The sequence below is a fragment of the Rhinopithecus roxellana genome, chromosome 15 (genome assembly GCF_007565055.1).
Source record: "Rhinopithecus roxellana isolate Shanxi Qingling chromosome 15, ASM756505v1, whole genome shotgun sequence".
In the NCBI taxonomy this organism is placed as follows: domain Eukaryota; kingdom Metazoa; phylum Chordata; class Mammalia; order Primates; family Cercopithecidae; genus Rhinopithecus; species Rhinopithecus roxellana.
In genome coordinates, this window is record NC_044563.1 from 71649716 (window position 1) to 71668607 (window position 18892).

General features: G+C 44.4%; 1 protein-coding gene across 2 annotated transcripts in view; it reads left to right on the forward strand.

The window, feature by feature from the left end:
- Positions 1-18892, forward strand: part of FEZ1 (fasciculation and elongation protein zeta 1) — a 52869-nt gene that overhangs the window by 25824 nt on the left and 8153 nt on the right. For both annotated transcript variants that reach the window (XM_010352980.1, XM_010352981.1), the window contains exons 4-7: positions 7795-7881; positions 11012-11180; positions 16115-16386; positions 17996-18076. In XM_010352980.1, the coding sequence (XP_010351282.1) occupies positions 7795-7881; positions 11012-11180; positions 16115-16386; positions 17996-18076 (609 nt within the window). The remainder of the gene's footprint in view (positions 1-7794; positions 7882-11011; positions 11181-16114; positions 16387-17995; positions 18077-18892) is intronic.

The window sequence follows — 18892 nt, forward strand, 5'->3', positions numbered from 1 at the left end:
CTAGGGATTACACTATACATTATTAAGTTATCATAGTCCATTTAGAATTAATATTGTGCCACTTTACATAAAATGTAAAACACTTGTCATAGTATAAAGTCTATTCCTTCCATCTTTTGTGCTATAATTGTCATATATTTATTTCAATCTACATTATATACTCCACAACACAAAGTTATTAGTTTTGCTTTAGACAGTTAGTTGTCTTTTAAGAAAACAGAAGAAGGAAAAAAAAATTCTTTAAAAATATTTACCTACATATTTATCGTTTCTGGTGTTCCTTATTTTTTCCTGAAGATCCTGATTTATCATTTCCTTTCAACCCAAAATACTTTTAATAGCGTGTCTTGTAGTGTAGAGCCACAGGTGACAGATTCCTTCAGCTTTCATTTATTTATTTCATTTATTTCATGTTTTTCCCTTCTTTCAAGGATCACAGCCTTGCACTGCCTGTGTCCAGTGCCTGAAAACAATTGGCTCATAGATTTTGTCCAGATTGTAGTTGTTTATGGTAGGAGGGGTAAGTCCAATACTAGTTACTCTGTCATGGCTGAAAGGGGCCATCTCTTCTGTTTTTGCTTTCTAGAATTCCTTTTATTCAAGTATTGGACTTCTGAAGCTGATCTTCTGAATATTTTTCTCCTCCCATATTCTATCTGCTTATTTTGTTTCACTCTCCAGGGAACTTTCTCAGCCTTCAGCTCAGTGGAAAAGTCTAAATTTTCTATCATACCTTTAATTTCTAAGAGCCCTTTCCAGTTTTTACAAAATTTGTGTTTTTTTGTCTTTTTTCTGGTCTTAGTAAGTCTACATCTTCGTAGTTTTTAAATTAATTCTGATAAATGGAACACGTTTTGAGGAAGAAAGGTGTTCTGTTATCCTTCTGAAGGCAAGCATAGCAGTTTCTTAGAAGAGGTTTCTTCTGCTCTCTCTATTGCTTTTGATTTCCCTCCTCTATACATTTTTGTCTTTCATGTTGGGGGTTATTTTCAAATGTCTGGCAATCCTTGAGCATCTTTTCATATTTAAAAGTGAGGCCTTATGGTCAGGCATGGTGCCACACCTATAATCCCAGCACTTTGGGAGGACAAGGCAGGAGGATCCCTTGAGCCTAGGAGTTTGTGACCAGCCCCATCTCTACAACTCTATCAAAAAAAAAAAAAAAAAAAAATTGCAAAAAGGTAGCCAGGCATGGTGAATGGAGTGCACTTATAGTCCCAACTACTTGGGAGGCCTAGGCAGGAGGATTACTTGAGCCCAGGATTTTCAAGACCAGCCTGGCCAACATAGTGAGACCCTGTCTCTACAAAAAGTAAAAAAAAAAAAAAAAAAAAAAAGCGTTAGCTGGGCCTGGTGGCATGCACCTGTAATCCCAGCTACTTGGAAGGCTAAGGCTAGAGAATCGCTTGAGCTTAGGAGTTTGAGGCTACAGTGAGCTATGTTTACACCATTGCACACCAGCCTGGGCAACAGAGCAAGCCCCTGTCTCTAAAAACATTAATTTTTTAAAAAAAGTGGCTGGTGATAGCTCATGCCTATAATCTCAACATTTTAGGAGGCCAAGGCTGGTGGATTGCTTGAGCTCAGGAGTTTGAGACCAGCCTAGGAAACATGGCAAGTTCCCCATCTCTACAAAAATTACAAAAATTAGCTGGGCATGGTGGCATGCGCCAGGAGTCCCAACTACTCAGGAGACTGAGGTGGGAGGATTGCTTGAGCCCTGGAGAAAGAGGTTGCAGTGAGCTGAGATTGAGCCACTCCCTTTCAGCCTAGGTGTCAGAGCGAAACCCTTGAAAAAAAAAAAAGTGAGGCCCTAGAAGGCTATGGGGTCAGGGCTTGTTTCCTGCTGGATCACAGTGCCAGTAAGGACCTATGCATCTTGTTCGGAGATCTTGACAGTTGGCATGTATTTGTAGACTTATAGTATCCATAGAGAGATGTCCTCCAATGGCTTGATGGACAGAATAAACCAACTGCCAGTGTCCTTGGAGCCTAATCAGGGAAGGAGGCCAGGGGTCTGTCTGGTGAGTCGGTCTGTAGAGTCTTACATCCTCTCTCTGTTTTTGGTGAGAACCCTCACCCTCACTTTTAGATAGCCTGGTGCTCTGAGTCCAGAGCCTCTAGTTCAACCTGCTCAGAGTGAAGTCTATATAGTCCTTTTGAGCTGAGAGGATGCAGTTCCCTTCCTATCTGGGTTGGAAGAAGACACTTGGGTTTCACTATTCTTATGAAGGATACCAGCAAATCTTCCTTATGTAGCCCCACCATGCTGCCCCTCAGGGTCTGCAATTCCTAAGCCATTCAGCATCTGCAGTGTGACCCCCTTTACCTTGGACAGCCTCCTCTCATTTAACCCTGCTGAGCCTGCTGGGCCGGCATCTGTTTTCTGCCACTTCTCTTGCTGTTGTCTTTTCTCCTGTTCACTTTATCCCTTTTGGGTTATTCTTTTTTGATCCCTTGACTCTCATTTTAGTAGGGTTTGAGGAGGAAGGGCTGATAAATGTATGCCCAATCTCCTGTGTACCCACCTTCTACTATAAAGAAATGGAAACAGGAAATCATTTTAAAAATTATGTTATGGACTGGGCGTGGTGGCTCACACCTGTAATCACAGCACTTTGGGAGGCTGAAGTAGGAAGATCACTTGAGCCTAGGAGTTAGAAGCCAGCCTGGGTAAAGATAAAGAGGGAGTACTGGACTCACTCTTTACAAAAAAAAAGGAAAAGTTTGCCGTGAGTGGTGGTATGCATCTATGGTCTTGGGAGGCGGAGGTGGAAGAACTGCGTGAGCCCAGGACTTGGAGGTTGCGGTGGACTTTGATCATGTCATTGGACTCCAGTCTGGGTGATTTTGTGAGACTGTTTAAAAAAAAAAAGAAGTCATTATGTGGATGATGCAAGAGAGACTGTGGAACACTCCTCAGAGTTTCATTGTAAGCTTGGTCCTACACTAGGCACTTGGTGAATAAATAAATGTAGATTTACATTTTTACGTCAAAATAATTTGCTTGAGTTAATAAGTCTGTAGGAGTCATTATTATTTTTCTCACAACTTACCACTTTTATTGGGGCTTTCAATTTATCAATCTATTCTGTTACTGTGATGTAAAACACAGTCTCCTTTTACCTTATAACCTTTATTTAATAGCAGACAGTGGTTGTCTGGATAAGAGGAAATTGGAAGTCCAGGACAGTGAATTATGCCTTTCATATTTTTGAGACAGGATCTCACTATGTCAACCAGGCTACAGTACAGTGGCAACAGTCATGGCTCACCGCAGCCTCCACCTCCCTGGCTCAAGCAATCTTCCCACCTCAGTCTCCTGAGTAGCTGGGACTACAGGTGTGCACCACCATGCCTGGCTAATTTTGTTCATTTTTTTGTAGAGACAGAGTTTCACTATGTTGCCCAGGCTGGGCTCAAGTGACCCTCCCACCCTGGCCTCCCAAATTGCTGGGATTACAGGCATGAGACACCATACCCAGTCATGTCTTCCTCTTTTCCAGGTGACTAAATAGCTAAGTTACCTGTGGAAGTGGACTGAATCTAGATGATAGTACTGCTCTCAGTCCTCTCTTTTTCAATTGTTCATTAATTCTTTCTTTTCTTTTTTTTTTTTTTTTGAGACGGAGTCTTGCTCTGTCGCCCGGGCTGGAGTGCAGTGGCCAGATCTCAGCTCACTGCAAGCTCCGCCTCCCGGGTTCACGCCATTCTCCTGCCTCAGCCTCCCAAGTAGCTGGGACTACAGGCGCCCGCCACCTCGCTCGGCTAGTTTTTTGTATTTTTAGTAGAGACGGGGTTTCATTGTGTTGGCCAGGATGGTCTCGATCTCCTGACCTCGTGATCCGCCCGTCTCGGCCTCCCAAAGTGCTGGGATTACAGGCTTGAGCCACCGCGCCCGGCAATTCTTTCAACAAATATTTGTTGGCTGCATGCCCTGGTGCATCTCCCTATGGGAATGCACAGCCATTGACTTAATCCATGCAGACGTTTCCTGGTTGTTCATAAGCATAAAAGGGACATAGTTACCAGGCATAGTGGCTCACACCTGTAATCCCACTCGGGAGGCTGAGGTGGGAGGATTGCTTGAGGCCAGGAGTTTGAGACCATCCTGGGCAACACAGTGAGATCCCTATCTCTAAAAAAATTTAAAACAAAAAAACATCTTAGTCAGGTGTGGTGGCACCTGCCTATAGTCTCAGCTACTTGGGAGGCTGAGGCAGGAGGATCACTCGAGCCAAGGAGTTCGAGGCTTCAGTGAGCCATGATTGTGCCACTGCATTTCAGCTTGTGTGACAGAGTGAGACCCTGTTTCTAAAAAAAAAAAAGGGACACATTTGTGGTGAATTTCTTTTTTTTTTTTTTTTTTTTTTTACTTTTTGTCTGAAGGTAAAAATGTATCTTTGTTCTCTTAATTTTTGTCGGGGGGCAACCACTCATGTCAAACAATAGTGGTAGGGGGAGGAAAATATTATGAAAAGGGCTAAATGTGCTGTAAAAATTACCTTTTCTATGAATGGGGTCATTTGAAACACTTTAATAAAATACACTGGTTAATAGTCATTATTGGAATCAAGGACTCCACATAATTTTAATTATCATTCAGAACATTTTACTGTGCAGCAAGATTTAGCAATGTTATAGGCCTCAGGGAAGGTTCTCTGCATTTCTTTTCAAGTTTTAAGCTTTCATGTTATAGTCCTAGAGGCACACTCTTACCAAAAGCAGGAGGAAGAAACAGCTTGCTGAATGGTATGGCCAGACCCCTTTCTGGATTCAAATCTTCTCAATTCTGGGAAGAAGTCATTTGGAAGAATCACTTTTCTTGGAAGAGCATAGTTCACTTCAATAGTATCCAAACAGCTAGCAAGTTGTTTTTTTTTTTTTTTTTTTTTTTTTTTTTTTTTTTTGGCAGGATCTCACTTTGTCATCCAGGCTGGAGTGCAGTGGCATAATCATGGCTCACTGCAGTCTCCATCTCCATGGCTCAATTGATCCTCCCACCTCAGCCTCCTGAGTAGTTGGGACTACAGGTGTGCCCTCATGCCTAATTTTTCTATTTTTTGTAGAGATGGAGTCTCGCCATGTTGCCCAGGTTGGTCTCGAACTCCTGGACTCAAGCAATCCTCTCATCTCGGCCTCCCAAAGTGCTGGGATTATAGGTGTGAGCCACCACACCTGGTAACAACTAGCAGTTTTAGCTGACAAAGAAATTCAACCCCAAATGACGTGGTCTGAAGTTATTTTTGACAGGTAGCTTCCCCACTGCCACACAAGGGACTAAAGGAACTCTCTACCACAATTTCTATGTCTGTGTCTTATGCTAGGATCAACAGTATTTATATGCACAAGGGCTGTCATTTTTCAAAAACCTTTCTTTGTCCCCCTTTCGTTGTTTCCCCTCCAGCTCTCCACCCTGTGCACAGGATACTATCCTGGTCAAGGAGGGGAGGGAGGGAGTCTGTAAACAGTGCCTGTAAAGAGGCGAGGGCTTGTGCAGAAGTGATGGATGCTGTTGGAACAGAGCAAAGTCTAGCAGGATGGACAGAAAATGTGGGAACCAGATCTAGGGAGGGTGGGAAGGGTGAGAGGATCAGAATCAAACACTGGAGAGGGAGGAGAAGAGGCTGGGGCACGATGGAGGTGGGGAAGCCCAAGGATTAGGGGGTAATCTACACATAGAGGGAAGGAGCCAGGGTTTTCTTGGCAGTATTTTGTGTATGCCTCTCCTTTTATTTTATTTTCTAGTGGCAGACTTCTGAGAAATAAGAAAACAAGGGATGAGCATGGTTCCCATAATAGTAGGAACTCACAGTACCTTTCATAGCTTATAATTGATTTTCCCATCTCTGTTTTCCCAAGCCTGACAATTCAGACCTGGAGGCGTTGTGTCTGAGAGGGGGAGGGGAGGGAGGCTCTACCAGTGCATCATTCCGGCCACAGCCCAGGCTTATTAGCATTTGAGCAGCAAGAAGGATCTATCCCTAGAAGCTTCCTCCCTGCTTTCTTCCTGGAACTCCCCAGGGAGTGAGGACCTTGGGGAAGGAGGAGATGGTGTAGTTGAAAGAAGCAATATTAACAGTCAGGGATGTAAACCCACTAAAATCAGCCACATTTCAGAAAATGTAAACATGACATTTTTATATAGACTTAGTGCCCACCACCCCTTACCCCCTGCCAATTCCTGATTATAGACTAACAGTTGCTGTTAGATGCTTATAAAAAATAAACCTGTTTCCCAGGATGAGCCTAACTTGGGCTCACACTAACTTGGGCTCGGAACATATTGATAAATTTCCTCCTTTTTCTCCCCTAATTTTGATCTGGAGGAACAAATGTATCTTTGTTCTCTTAATTTTGGGCTAACTTCTACTGCAGGACTTTCTGGCCTGAAGAAAGTTCTTCCACATGAGTGTAGTTGTGAACAAAGTGTAGCTCCAGGAGTTTTGTTCTGCATAGTGGGGAGCGGTAGAAACCACAAGGCTACCACAGGTGGTGGACTTGGCAGAGAGAGGAGCATATGGGTTTGACAGCGGAAATAGATGTCACCATCTGGTACACGGACCCTTCAGATGATTCCATTACCTCCCTGTCCTACCCCATATCTAGGTTGAGCACGGGTGGCATTTAAGATATATTTGCTTATTTTTTTTTCTTTTTAAATGACATAGTCCTGGTTTTAAGCAAATGGAGATAAAAGGTGATGTGCTCTGTTTGGGATGTCTGCCAAGGCAGAGCTCACAGAAGACGGGAGAAGTTTCTGAGGATAGACTACCTCTGACATGATTGCTTGGATTGGCGCTGGGCTGTTTCCTGCTAGAAAAGACAGAATACAAGCCCCAGGGAAGGGGCCAGTGAGTGTGCTAGCTACTGGAGTGAAAGGAGGATTCATTCCTGGATGAGAGGTGACTCAACAGAGAGATTTCCTAGAGACACCTCCTGCCTCCCCCTTGGATGACATTCAAATCAGACTTCTAGACATACAGCTTGTGAGGTATTCAGGGATTAATTTTTCTGTGGGACAAATATAAGTGCCAGACTATGGCAGTTTGGGATATGGTCAGTTGAGCCAGATATGCTTTGACTATCTTGTTAGATTTAAATATCTAGAATTCTGATGGCTGTGAACTTTGAGAATCTTACTTGGGATTATGGAATTATAGAGACACAGGGCAAATGAGATAAATGGGTTTCTCTTTCATAGTTTTGTTGTTGTTTAGTTCATGCGGTCAGGTTATTCAGTGGCATGTCCCATGTACATTTCTTACATCTGCCATCAGCTATGACATCACGCCTGGATTCCAGTAACAGTATGGCATTTCATCAAATTCTGAAAGTCATCATTATTTGGACTAGAACAACCTATTCCTTAAAATGCCTAGTAACACGAAATCTGGAAACAAACCCCCAGGGTGGAACTTCTTAACAAAATCAGGGCATCTTTGCTGCAGTTTGTTGCAGTGTCACTTACCTGGAGAAGGAGCCTTGTTCACCCCAGGATGACCCATCTTTGGGTTAAAAAACAGTGCTGTTCCCTTCGAGTCAGAATGGTGCTGGCCACTCCCCTATCATCTTTTCCTGCCAAGTTGTATTCAGTGCAGCATGCTGGAGTCAGTGATGGGGCAAAGATATGTTTGGAATTGGATGAAACTCTGGACACCTCTTCAGCTCTACTGTTTAGACAGCAGCTGGCTGGAGTGGCCTCCCAGTCAGTATCATCCATTCTTGAGACTAGAGGCAATCCCACTTCTGCTGACGATCACCCAGAATTCCATCTCCCTACCTTCTCTCCAGATCCATGAGAAAGAAGAGGAAGAGTTCAATGAGAAGAGTGAGAATGATTCTGGTATCAACGAGGAGCCTCTGCTCACAGCAGATCAGGTATGAGTATCTCTCCAGATTATTGGGACCTTTCGTTCTTTTAATGGAGAAAAAGTTCAAGAGAACACACTTGCTACATCCATTTAAGGCAGAAGAAAGATATGTGGTCATGTGATGCCTGTGCTGATGGCTCAGAGTATTTTTTGTTTCTTTTTTTCCTTATATATATATTTTTGAGACAGAGTCTTGCTCTGTCACCCAGGCGGAGTGCAGTCGCGTGATCTTGGCTCACTGCAACCTCTGCCTCCGGGTTTAAGTGATTCTCCTGCCTCAGCCTCCCAAGTAGCTGGGGCTACAGGCATGCATGACCATGCCTGGCTAATTTTTATAAATATTTTTTGGAGACATGTAGTTTCACCATGTTGGCCAGGCTGGTTGCAAACTCCTAACCTTAAGTGATCTACCTGCCTCAGCCTCCCAAAGTGCTGGGATTACAGGCACGAGCCACCATGCCTGGCTTTTTTTTTTTTTTTTTCATTTTGAGACAGGGTCTCACCCTGTCACCTAGGTGGGAGTGCAGTGGCACAATCAGGGTTCACTGCAGCCTCAACCTCCCTGGTCAAGCGATACTCCCACCTCAGGCCCCTAAGTAGCTGGGACTACAGGCATGCACCACTATGCCCAGCTAATTTTTTGTACTTTTAGTGGAGATGAGGTTTCACCATGCTGCCCGGGCTGGTCTCAAACTCCTGGACTCAAGCAATCCACCCGCCTTGGCCTCCCAAAGTGCTGGGATTACAGGCATGAGCCACGGTGCCTGTCCAACTCAGAGTATTTTTGATAAGGCATTTCCTTTCTCTTTCTGCCTCAGGTTGCCCACCTGCAGTGAACATGAATGTCATTCTTGACACTTGGGATAGTTGGGGTCAGTCTCTGATAGTAGCCAGAGACAGGCGTAGTGTTTAGTAGCTTCGATTCCTGCCAAGCCTTCTTATTGCAATTCATTGTACTTGGAGTCAAGACGCTTAAATAAGGGTCCCAAGCATCTGTTTTTCCAAAAAGAGAAGTGACAGATGAGGCTTTTGTGTGATGGATATTTTCTTACATTTCATAGAACACTCAAAATTTTGAGCCTTCCAAAAGGAGTCTTAGAGCCACTTTGGCTTTGTGAAAAAAGATAGAGTGCTTCGCATTCAATTGAGATCATCATAGCTTTAATAATTTATTACTTAGAGAGGATAATGTTCGGTTTCCGGATTCCTTATTCAATGTTTTAGTCAACAAATATTTATGGGTGCTTATTTTGAGCTAAACACTACATAAGTTTCCACAAAGTCTTTCTGCAAAGCTCCACTGGGAGCCTTCAGTGCCAGAAAGTGCTTTTTAGCAACAAAGGTGCTTTTTCATATCTGTGATAAAAAGGTGGAAATTGAAACAGGTGAGGATTAGGAGACTAAAGAGAACCGGATTTTTAAAAATAGGGGCTAATAGCTATTCTTGTGACTTGTAGGAGGAACTACAATTCAATGATACAAACTCAACTGTAACTACTCTTACAGAAAGGGACATTCAGCCATAAGATCCTGACAGGGATTTGCGTCATTTGGTTGCATTCTGTGAAATGGCTTTCAGTAGTCAAAGACTGGCTATCTCCTAAGTTTGTGAGTAGAGGTGAATAGGTTTGGGAATAAGAATGGAAATTATTCTAAAGGAGGAGATCCCAAAGCCTCTTACCTTTGGTCCAGCCCACTGTGAAGAAACCGCCTCAAAGACTATGGTGCTGGCCTCGGAGATTTAGTCCATCCATGGAGAACAGACAAAGGTGAAGGTTGTGACAAAACTCATCTAAAGACCTGCTTTCAGCAGCAGCCTTCTTTGTTTGTAAATAATTAATGTACAAAGTAATTCACTCTTTTTTTTTTTTGAAACAGGATCTGGCTCTGTTGCCCAGGCTGGAGTCCAGTGGACCGATCTTAGTTCACTGCAACCTCCGCCTCCTGGGCTCAAGCCAGCCTCCCAGCTCAGCCTCCCAAGTAGTGTGGACTACAGACACGCATCACCACAACTGGTTAATTTTTCTGTTTTTTTGCAGAGATGGTGTCTCCTCATGTTGCTCAGGCTGGTCTTGAACTCCTGAGCTCAGGTGATCCACCTGCCTCGGCCTCCCAAAGTGCTGGGATTATAGGCATGAGCCACCATGCCCAGCTAGTAATTCACTCTTGTTCCTTATGGCAGATATCTAATTTTCCCTCCACTTCTGGGATCTGGCTCCTGTCAATAGTCTAGATTAGAGCTGGGATTCTTTTTTTTTTTTTTTTTTTTTTTTTTTTGAGACGGAGTTTCGCTGTGTCGCCCAGGCTGGAGTGCAGTGGCGCGATCTCGGCTCACTGCAAGCTCCGCCTCCCGGGTTCCCGCCATTCTCCCGCCTCAGCCTCCGAGTAGCTGGGACTACAGGCGCCCGCCACCTCGCCCGGCTAGTTTTTGTATTTTTAGTAGAGACGGGGTTTCACCGTGTTAGCCAAGAGGGTCTCGATCTCCTGACCTCGTGATCCACCCGCCTCGGCCTCCCAAAGTGCTGGGATTACAGGCTTGAGCCACTGCGCCCGGCCTTAGAGCTGGGATTCTTATCTATTTGCTGCTCTCTAGATTCTACCTATCCTTCTATTATTTCATTATCTCTATTTTCATTTGTTGCTGGGCAGCTTCAGTTCTTGTCTAGGTGAACTCTGGAGAAATAGCTGTTTTCCTCCCCATTTTGTGTTGTTCTAGAAGCACACCGTTTTTTCCAGTCACATGTATTATGACAATTAATGGACTGGGTTTTGTGTTAAAGTTGGGTGAATGAAATGTTTTCCCACTTGGAAATAAAGAGCTCAGCAAATTGAAGTAAATGTTCCTTCCAGGCAGCTCTGCCTTGCTTCCTGAAAGAGTAGCTTATTTCCAATAAATCATTTATCTAAATGGAGCTCTTGGAAGAGGTTTTACATTAAAGAGTGCTTTACATTAAAGAAAGAGTGTATGCAAGCCTTTGGTTGGAACTATTTTTATTATTCAGTATTTATTTCAAAACGATATTGCTTTAGAAATTTTCAGATAGCTAATTAGAAACATCCTTAACTGATCAAAATTCAAGCCAGAATGCCCCTCTAGCAGAGAACAGAGTTAGCACTCTCTCATGTACCTTCTTCAGGTAATTGAGGAGATTGAGGAGATGATGCAGAACTCCCCAGACCCTGAGGAAGAAGAGGAGGTTCTGGAAGAAGAGGATGGAGGAGAAACCTCCTCCCAGGCAGACTCGGTTCTCCTGCAGGAGATGCAGGCGTTGACACAGACCTTCAACAACAACTGGTCCTACGAAGGTGAGGGCCCTGGGTGCTGGGCTGGCCGAGGAGGAAGCACCTGCTCAGGGCCAGGCTCTGGGCTGTGTGCTTTGTACACGGCTAATAGAACCCTGATCACTGCCTCAGAGCAGAGCCTTGCAGATCTAGGCAGTCAGCAATACCTTTCTTACTTTCTTTCTTACATCAGGAGAGAAGTTTGCATTTTTGAGAAAAAAATAAGGTAGTCGAGCAAAATTTAAATGTTAAAACTAACCAAAGACTAAGGCAGAATAAGCAGAAGAAATCTGAACTACTATGTAAAAGCAATGAATGATGTTACCATAATATCAATGAAAAAAAGGGTAATAACAGCTCATATTTTTGAAGTGCTTTCTATGTGCCAGAACTTATTCTAAGACTTCCTTCCTTCCTTCCTTCCTTCCTTCCTTCCTTCCTTCCTTCCTTCCTTCCTTCCTTCCTCCCTCCCTCCCTTCTTTCTCTCTCTGTTTTCTTTCTTTTCTTTTCTTTCTTTCTTTCTTTCTTTCTTTCTTTCTTTCTTTCTTTCTTTCTTTCTTTCTTTCTTTCTTTCTTTCTTTCTTTCTTTCTTTCTTTCTTTCTTCTTCCTTCCTTCCTTCCTTCCTTCCTTCCTTCCTTCCATCCTTCCTTCTCTTTCTTTTTTTTTTTTGGGACAGAGTCTCTCTCTGTCACCCAGGCTGAAGTGCAGTGGCATGGTCTTAGCTCACTGCAGCCTCCACCTTCCAGGTTGAAGTGATTCTCAAGCCTCAGCCTCCTGAGTAGCTAGGACTACAGGCACATGCCACCACGCCTTGCTAAGTTTTATATTTTTGTAGAGAGGAGGTTTCGCCATGTTGGCCAGGCTGGTCTCAAACTCCTGGCCTCAAGTGATCTGCCTGCCTCAGCCTCCCAAAGTTCTGGGATTACAAGCGTGAGCCACTGCACCTGGCCTTATTCTAAGACTTTCTATGCCTAATCTCATTTCATCTTCACATCAACCCCATTAGGATCAAGTTAACTGAGTCTTTCAGAGGTTACATGACTTGTCCAAGGCCACTGTTAGAATGCGATTAGATCAGATACGATTAGAAATGAGATCTCCTTGTGTGCAGAAAACCTCTCCACAAAGATAGATGATAAATAGAACTATTTTATTACTATTTTTATTTTATTTTTTTATTTTTTAGAGACAGAGTCTAGCTCTATCACCCAGGCTGGAGTGCAGCGGCGTGATCTCAGCTCACTGCAGCCTCCATCTCCTGGGTTCAAGTGATTCTCCTGCCTCAGCCTCCTGAGTAGCCGGGATTACAGGCATGCACCACCACACCCAGCTAATTTACTTTTAGTAGAGATGGGGTTTCTCTATGTTGGCCAGGCTAGTCTCAAACTCCTGACCTCAGGTGATCCACCTGCCTCGGCCTCCCAAAGTGCTGGGATTACAGGTGTGAGCCACTGCGCCTGGCCTAGAAAACTATTTTATTATTGAATAAGCATTAAACCAGGATGGGAGCCACATCACAGACAACTCTCTAAAGAGATTGCAAAGACAGAAAGCAGTCTCAGTCTTGTGTAGCAAAGTGGATAAATGGAACCCATTATGTTGAGTACGTTTTGCGATTTGAAGTCGGAAGGGAGTTAGGCCCCTCTGCTCAGAACAATGGGAGATTGAGCATTATATTCTTTGATGATTGTATTTCTTTTCCTTTTCTTTTCTTTCTTTCTTTCTTTTTTTTGTTTTTCGAGACGGAGTTTTGCTCTGTTGCCCAGGCTGGAGTATAGTGGCGCAATCTCAGCTCACCGCAACCTCCGCCTCCTGGGTTTAAGCAACTCTCCTGCCTCAGCCTCCTGAGTAGCTAGGATTACAGGCATGCACCACTATGCCTGGCTAATTTTTGTATTCTTAGTAGAGAAAGGGTTTCACCATGTTGGCCAAGCTGGTCTCAAACTCTTGACCTTGTGATCCACCTGCCTCAGCCTCCCAAAGTTCTGGGATTACAGGCATGAGCCACTGCGTCCAGTCCGATGATTATATTTCAAAGCAGTGACCCCCAGGTCCTTGAAGAAACCCTCCTGAATTGCAAGAATAACAAGAGGCTTATTTAGCCATGACAATAATTTAACATAAAGGTAACATACATGTATTTTAAAGATTTAATCTAAATCGTTGAGAGATTGAAAAGGACAGGTAGAAGAAATTCCGAAAGAAAAGGGAGATGGGGGAGAGGAAAAGTCTCTTCCCTTATTTTCAACAGGGAGAATCAAGCCTCTCATTTAAAATTTTTATTTGTGCTTAGACCATGCACAAGTCATAAGGGGTGAAGCCAACATTTGAAGCCAGGTAGGTTAACTCCAGAGGCCATCCTCTTAACTCTGTGACACAGGTTTATAGTAATTATGATTGTGCACAAGAAATGGCTGGATGAAGCATGAAATGAAAAAGTGTAACACAACAAAGGCAAAAAAATTCATCAGCCGTAGGGTATCGATGCTCCGCTGCAGGAGGGGCCCCATCCTAGGAGTAGATCCACCCATGGGGAAATGGGAACTTAGAAACAAGGGAGGGAGAAGGTGGGTTGGTCAGGGTTGAAAGGTCAACCACGGGTTAGAAGTGGTTGAAGCAGAGGCAGAATCTGGAGGCCTGCATCCTGCAAGTCAGACTTTGGCTCTGAATAGCAGCGGCAGGAGGTGGCCGGTAGAGAGTCTGCTTGGTGCTGAACTGGACTTGGCTGCCTCGCTGCATTCCCGACTGCCCCAGTCAGGCCTTTCCCGGCCACACAAAGGTCCCAAAGATAGACGCGTTCAGCAAAAGACTTGTGAAAACAGCTGAAATGCAGAGTGAAATGGCAAAAAAACAGAAGGGGGAGAGGGCAGCTCCAAAGAGCAGAATAAGGGAAAAGCCCAACCAAGTCAGCAAATATCCAGGCGAAGCATAAACAAAGAGGAAGAGGAAAATGGATTCTGAGGTGAAAGTGAAGGATACCATTAGATGTTGTACATTTAAAAATAACTAAGAGTATAATTGGATTGTGACATAAAGGAAAAATGCCTGAAGAAGTGGATACCCCATTCTCCATGATGTGATTACTATGCATTGCATGTCTGTATCAAAACACCTCATGTACACCATAAACACATACACCCACTATGTACCCACAAACATTAAACATTAAAAATCAATCAATCCTTCCTCCCCTGCTGCGAAAAGATGCCATTAGACGGAAACACATTTTAAAAGATGTTTCCCAAGTGTATTTTATTTTTTCAATGTTGATTTTATATATATATATATATATATATATATTTTTTTTTTTTTAATAGAGACAGAGTTTCACCATGTTGGCCAGACTGGTCTCGAACTCCTGGCCTCAGGTGACACACCTGCCTCAGCCTCTCAAAGAGCTGGGATTACAGGTGTGAACCACTGCACCTGGCCTTAATTTTTTTTAATGTTTAAAATAATTTTTAATCAGAAAATGCTTAAAGTGTATAAAGCTATTTATTTATTTATTTATATTTTAAGACAGAGTTTTGCTCTTATTGCCCAGGCTAGAGTGCAGTGGCATGATCTCTGCTCACTGCAACCTCTGCCTCCCAGGTTCAAGTTGTTCTCCTGCCTTACCCTCCCGAATAGTTAGAATTATAGGCATGCACCACCATGCCTGGCTAATTTTGTAATTTTAGTAGAGGCAGGGTTTTACCTGCCTCTACTAGGTTTTACCTGCTGGCCAGGCTGGTTTCGAACTCCTGACCTCAGGTGATCTGCCCATCTCAGCCGCCCAATGTGCTGGGGTTACAGGCATAAGCCACCGTGCCCGGCCTAAGGTGTACAAAGTTTTAAAGCATGATTTAGACCTGTATACAAGTATGATCTCAACTATGAAAATATACAATATGTAAACCGAAAAATGTGGAATAAAATATCCAAATCTATTTTAAATGAAAGAAGTCTTAGGGGACTTCTTAAAATTAAAGTTATTTGTTTCCCATGATCTCAGGTTCCCTTTTCTTTCCTCTGAAAGCAGCCGACTGCTGCATGCTGACCCGCTAGCCTTTATTTTTTCATGCATGTCGCCAATCTTCCAGGTTTCACATATTTTTGAATGCATGTGCTGTGACTCAGGACTAGAGATGTAAAGAAGGGCTCAGATGGTCGGCTTTTTTTTTTTTTTTTTTTTTTTTTGCCGTACACTATATCTTGATCAGTTCTTGGGAATAAGCACCAACGTCTCTATTGCTCTTCAGTATGGATGACAAAAACCTCCATCCCATCACTTTTCCATCCCCAATTCTTGACCCATTTCAGACAAGGAATCTTTTTTTTTTTTTTTTTTTTTTTTTGAGACGGAGTCTCGCTCTGTCGCCCAGGCTGGAGTGCAGTGGCCGGATCTCAGCTCACTGCAAGCTCCGCCTCCCGGGTTTACGCTATTCTCCTGCCTCAGCCTCCGGAGTAGCTGGGACTACAGGCGCCCGCCACCTCGCCCGGCTAATTTTTTGTATTTTTTTTTAGTAGAGACGGGGTTTCACCGTGTTAGCCAGGATGGTCTCGATCTCCTGACCTCGTGATCCGCCCGTCTCGGCCTCCCAAAGTGCTGGGATTACAGGCTTGAGCCACCGCGCCCGGCCTAGACAAGGAATCTTATGGAGACAGATGGCAAGTGGAACAAAAGATCTGTCTCTCCATCCCCATTTTTGAGGACAGAGTCCACAGACTTCCTTGTGGGCTGTTTCTTCTTCCTCCTTTCTTTCCTGAGAGGGGTGTTCTCTTCTGCAGTCAGTACACAGGCCTCCACCTTCCTGGTGTGCCCCTAAATTGTGAAGGTCTTTCTTAGGTCTTTAAGGATTTGGAAGGGGTATCCTCTGAGGGGCAGTCCCATCTTGATTGGTGGTGGCCCCAGGAGCTCCCCAGCGAGCTCTGGTGTGGATGCAGGTGTTATGTGGGAGATGGTCTTCCCCTGCAGGGCTGAGGCACATGTCTGGATCTGAGCTGACCGAGCTGCTGGATCAGGTGGAGGGTGCCATCCGCGACTTCTCGGAGGAGCTGGTGCAGCAGCTGGCCCGCCGGGACGAGCTGGAGTTTGAGAAGGAAGTGAAGAACTCCTTTATCACGGTGCTTATTGAGGTTCAGAACAAGCAGAAGGAGCAGCGAGAACTGATGAAAAAGAGGCGGAAAGAGAAAGGGCTGAGCCTGCAGAGCAGCCGGATAGAGAAGGGAAACCAGATGCCTCTCAAGGTATGTGAACAACCAGGCGGAAGACTGGGTGCTTCCAACCTTGAACCCTGCCCATGTCAGTGCCCTACCAACCCTGCAGGGGACTCATCAATGTTTACTGAGCAGCGGTGGTGAGCAGCACATTGTGACAGACGGGGGGTCAGAAAGGGGGAAGGTATCACCCGTCTCCTCCACTCCCCCAAAGGGCTCACAGTCTAACCCGGGAGGACAACCTGTAAACATTAGGCAATACTTGAATTTGGCGTATGTTCTCTGTAGGCAAGACCTTAGAGAAAGTGGGGTGAGGGCATTTCGTGTTTGGGGTCCTGAGATGGGCCTTGGAACTCTGGGTCCAAATCCCTTCTCGTGTCCCAAGTTCCAGTCCTGACTGGTCTCTTTAGGGTGTGCTAGGGTGTTTCAGTGATTGAAAATGACCTGATGCCTTCCTTTTTTTTTTTTTTTTTTTTTTTTTTGAGACTGAGTCTCGCTCTTTCCCCCAGGCTGGAGTGCAATGACACAATCTCAGCTCACTGCAACCTCCGCCTCCTGGGTTCAAGTGATTCTCCTGTGTCAGCCTCCTGAGTAGCTGGGATTACAGGTTCACGCCACCACACTCAGATAATTTTTGTATTTTTAGCAGAGATGGGTTTCACCATATTGGCCAGGCTGGTCTCAAACTCCTGACTTAAGGTGATTTGCCCGTCTCGCCTCCCAAAGTCTTGGGGTTGCTGGTGTGAGCCGCTGTGCCTGGCCCCAGACGTCTATTGTTCTATTAACAAGATGTTCCAAACGCTTGGCTCTTTTTTTTTTTTTTTTTTTTTTTTTTTTTGAGATGGAATCTCATTCTGTTGCCCAGCTGGAGTGCAGTGGCATGATGTTGGCTCACTGCAACCTCCACCTCCCAAATTCAAGCAATTCTCCTGCCTCAGCCTCCTGAGTAGCTGGGATTACAGGCGCCTGCCACCACACCCAGCTAATTTTTATATTTTTAGTAGAGACGAGGTTTCATCATGTTGCTCAGGCTGGTGTTGAACTCCTGACCTTGTGATCTGCCCGCCTCAGCCTCCCAAAGTGCTGGGAATACAGGTGTGAGCCACCGTGCCTGGCCACCAGAGGTTCTTAATTGGGGGAGCTCAGTGGAATTATCTAAGGAGCTTTTTCAAAATGCCTTTCCTGAGGCTCTATCACAGACCTATGGAATTAGTCCTCCGCATGTACATTTTGAAAAATCTTCTCAGATCAGGACAGTTGCTTTAAGACAGTCTTTTCTGATAGCTGAACATTTTGTTTTCCCCTAAGATCTTTGCATCATGGTTCATCTAAGTTTGATTGAACTGCTTTATTTTTCTATTTGCATGATGGTGGATTAAAGGAGGGAAACTGGGGGATGCAGAGGAGTCTTGTAGCCCTGAGGGACTTACTAAGATAAGAGTTATTGAGGCTCTATTTATTCTTGCAAAGCTCAGGCTTCATTTCTGGCCTGTCTCTGTAAGCCAATGTCTTGCACTTACTGTCTAGTCATAGAACCCTGGGGTGTTATCTGGGACAGCCTGGTAGCTGAGAGGTCCCTGGGTGTGGTGATGATGGAGCAGGAAGCATTTGCCCTTCTTGAGTGTCTCTCTTCCCCCAGCGCTTCAGCATGGAAGGCATCTCCAACATTCTGCAGAGTGGCATCCGCCAGACCTTTGGCTCCTCAGGAAGTGACAAACAGGTACGCGCAGTCTCCCTGCTCCAAGCTCTCCTCCTAGATCCCGGCAGCTTGGCCTCCCCAACAACACAGGGGGACAGTGACTCGCCAGAATTATCCCAGCATTTATTTAGGGGGTTGGGGTCCTAACACTTTCTTCTCCTCTTAAGGAAGAACAGAGAGTATTTATTTAAAAGGTGAACCTTTTTTTTTTGTAGCTCTAGTGTTCTAGGACATGGGCAAGACTTAAAATTCAACACTCCTTGTAGGTCTAAGAATTAAGTTGTTTTAAGGATGAAATGCATTAAAAGGGAATCCACTTGATGATAGATCCCATCCCAGAGTTTAATTAACTTTCCATCACACTGGATTACCCGCCAAGCCATTCCCACTAAGACTGCCTCTGCAGCTGCCCAGCTCTGGTTGTAACCGATGCTGTGGCTTTTTGTTGGCTCAGTAATTTCCTTGTGATGTAGCTTGCATTTCTGGTTATTAAGACAGCATTCACAACTTTTGTCAAGTGGCTGCTATGTGCTAAGCTCTGTTGTTAGGCACACAGGTGCAAAGGTGAAAAGTCCCTGCCCTTATGGAGTGTATAATCTAATAGACATGGCTGGCACATGAACAGAAAGTATGAGATGGTGGAATGAGTGCACGTGAAAGTGTATATGTTTTAAACATATCTGTAGCTGAATTCTAAGTGCTAGAATTCTAGAACTCTAGAACTCTAGAGATTCTAGAGAATGGGAAGAGATTTTAGAAGCATCGAACCCAGTCCTCTTGTTTTATGGCAGTGAGAACTATGGCCCGGAGATCCAAGGCATTTTTCCAAAGCCACAC